Source organism: Cenococcum geophilum (assembly GCF_001692895.1).
Source record: "Cenococcum geophilum 1.58 unplaced genomic scaffold K441scaffold_4, whole genome shotgun sequence".
NCBI lineage: Eukaryota > Fungi > Ascomycota > Dothideomycetes > Gloniales > Gloniaceae > Cenococcum > Cenococcum geophilum.
This window is the reverse complement of record NW_027137562.1, coordinates 4,099,903-4,102,635: the sequence shown is the minus strand read 5'-3', so window position 1 is coordinate 4,102,635 and position 2,733 is coordinate 4,099,903. Positions and strand designations below refer to the sequence as shown.

At 35.7% G+C, this 2,733-nt stretch overlaps 1 protein-coding gene across 1 annotated transcript; it reads left to right on the top strand.

Moving 5' to 3' along the window:
• Positions 1-1,904: 1,904 nt before the first annotated feature.
• On the top strand, positions 1,905-2,293 carry K441DRAFT_729973 (uncharacterized protein; the record flags this gene model as incomplete). The annotated part of the gene is made up of 1 exon (XM_067654207.1): positions 1,905-2,293. A coding segment is annotated over one exon (389 nt), but the record flags the coding sequence as incomplete, so codon positions are not given.
• Between the last annotated feature and the right edge of the window lie 440 nt (positions 2,294-2,733).

The following is a 2,733-nucleotide window of genomic DNA, read 5'->3' as shown; positions in this document are numbered from 1 at the left end:
TCTTCATATAAACTAATCCGTTGCAATGGCTATATTATTAATCTTACTGTTTAAGCCTTTCTTTTTAAGGTTAAAGTTAAGTAGATTAATTTATACGAAGCTAAAGATAAAGATAAAAATTTTTAAGATATAGGCGCCCTTAGAAAGCTCTATAATATTATTATATATATATAAAGCTCTCCTAGCCGTATAAGGGCTATTAAAGAGCTAGCAGGAAGACGAATTCTACTTAATAATTGTATAAGATGGAACAGCTGGTGTAAGATATTGCAGGTTGCTATTTAATATAAGCCTATAATAGATTAATACACAAAGAAGTATAGCTTAGATGATGATTTTCTAAATCCTATAAACTAGAAACAGCTTCGTACGATAATAGGCTTTCTTCTTATCTTTAAGAAAGCAACTCTTATAACTTAAGGGCATAATACAACAATCTTAGATGTGCTTTTTCAAAATAAACCTCCTTATGCACCACTTTAAAAACAGCTTAACCGCACATGCAACCTTACCAAAAGGTAGCGCCACACTTTAAAACTTACGCATACCCATCTTACCATCAAAAACAATCGATTTTCCAACTTTTAAGACTTAATTCCTACTGCCTAGCGAGCTAGAGGTGGATTTATTTGTTATTTTACCCCCTTTCCCCCAACAGAAAATTCTTCTTAGGGGTAGTCCTAGCTTATAAGCGAGGCACGGACAGGAACACTAAAACCAAATACTAAAACCACAAAATATAGAGGCTAGATTTTCTACTACCTTTTAGCCTAATCTCCCTAGAAATCTTCTAGTAGGATTAGTAAGGAGAAAGGGTATAAGGATAGTAAAAACCAGGAACCCCTATATAAGATACAAAATGCTAAGGCCTAATAGGTCTAAAAAAAAACCTCCTATAGAAATAAGTGATGAAGGTTCTATATCTACTTATTCTCCCCCTTCTCCTTCTCCTAGCCTAGTTAGGGCAGGAGAAAAAAGAAGACATCCTTAGTCTTCTCTTGAAAAAGAAAACCAAAAACCTGCAAAAAAGACAACAAAACTAATAACTACTACGGATAGTACAGATGATGTACCCTCCTATTCCTTTTCTCCAGAACAACATTTAAGCTTCACTTTAGAAAGCCTAACCCAGGCCTATAAAGGGCTAGAAGAAGAAGAAGAAGAAAGAGAAGAAATAAAAGAACAAGTTAAACAGCTAGTGTACTATACACGAAGTATCCTATTAGGAGAAAATCCCTTTACACAAAAAGAAGAAGAAGAAGAAGAGAAGACAAACGATGTCCTAAAAGGACTAGTAGAAGAAGTAAGAGCTCTCCGTAAGGAGGTGGCTCCTACTAAAGAAACTTACGCAGAGAGGCTAAAGAAGGACCTCCCTTTTTCATCCTCCTTACCTTCCTCATCATCGTCTACCCCTCCTTCTTCTAGTAGGGTAACTAGTAGCACGCCTAGCTCTAGCTCCACCTCTACTAGAAGTAAGAAAAAGCAGCTATAAGAAAGGAAGCTAGTTCTAATTACAGATGAAAAGGACCAATTCCTAGATACATTCTCTATACGAAACAAAGTCAATCAACTATTTACATCAAAACTGCAAGTAAAAAAGCCAGTACTAGCGTCTATAGCTAGAACTAAAGGAAAACAAAATATTCTCCTTATAACTATAGAAGAGTATAATGTAGATTTCCTAGTTAAATATAAGGAGATCTGGCATAACTGCTTTACCTTCTAAAGAGAACAAAAATTAGAACCATGGGTTTAAATTGTAGCCCACAGGGTTCCTACCCTACCTTTCCTAGGAGAAGGAGGCTCTAAGCTTCTAAAAGAAGAAATTAAGACCTTTAATCCTATAAGGATACAAGGACTACCTAGATGGATCTTATTTAGCGAAAAAAGACACAATCTATAGACCAGATTTGGCTCTATAGTTTTTACTATAGAGAGCGAAGAAAAAAGACAAGAAATCCTTAAGCAAAAAGAGATATCAATTGCAGGTACAGCTACTAAGGTAGTAAAATACCTCGAAGTCTCTCCTACTACGCAGTGCACTAGCTGCCAAAAATTTGGCCATATAGGAGACAGATACTCTACTAGAGCCTGTAGATTTTATGCAGCTGCACATTTATCTAAGGACCACTCCTGTTCTACCTGTATAATAACAGGCAAGGCCTGCAAGCATACTACCCCTCTTTGCATTAACTGTAAAGAAAACCACTTTGCGAATAGTAAAGATTGCGAGGTTCTAAAAGCAGCTAAGCTAGTAGGTAATACTAGCTTAGAGGGTTCTATGGAAGAATAAGACAAAACAAATAGGATTCTAGAAGGAGGTAACTCCTACTAGGCTCTTAGTAAAAAGATATTAGAGAGCAAAAGGACAGAAATAAATTGCAAAAAGACAGGGACAGGTGCTAGGATTTCCTATGGTTTTCCTTACCGTTTTCTTATTCCCTAATAGTTGCAGTACCTTAGTGTCTTATTAAGGAGCTATAAACCCTTAGGGGTTTATAAACTACTAGGACATAGCTACTAGTACATGTTAAGCTGCCTAGAAAGGATTTATGTATATAGAACTATAGCGCCATAGCCTAGAGGCTGCATGCGCAGTATTGTACGTAGTATAATATAACGGACCAAAAAAAAAAAAAAACCAGCTTAGTAAGGTATATATATTTAGAGGGAGTATATATAGGCTAATATTGTATAATAGGAAGATTATAAAGAAGATAAATTCTTCTATAA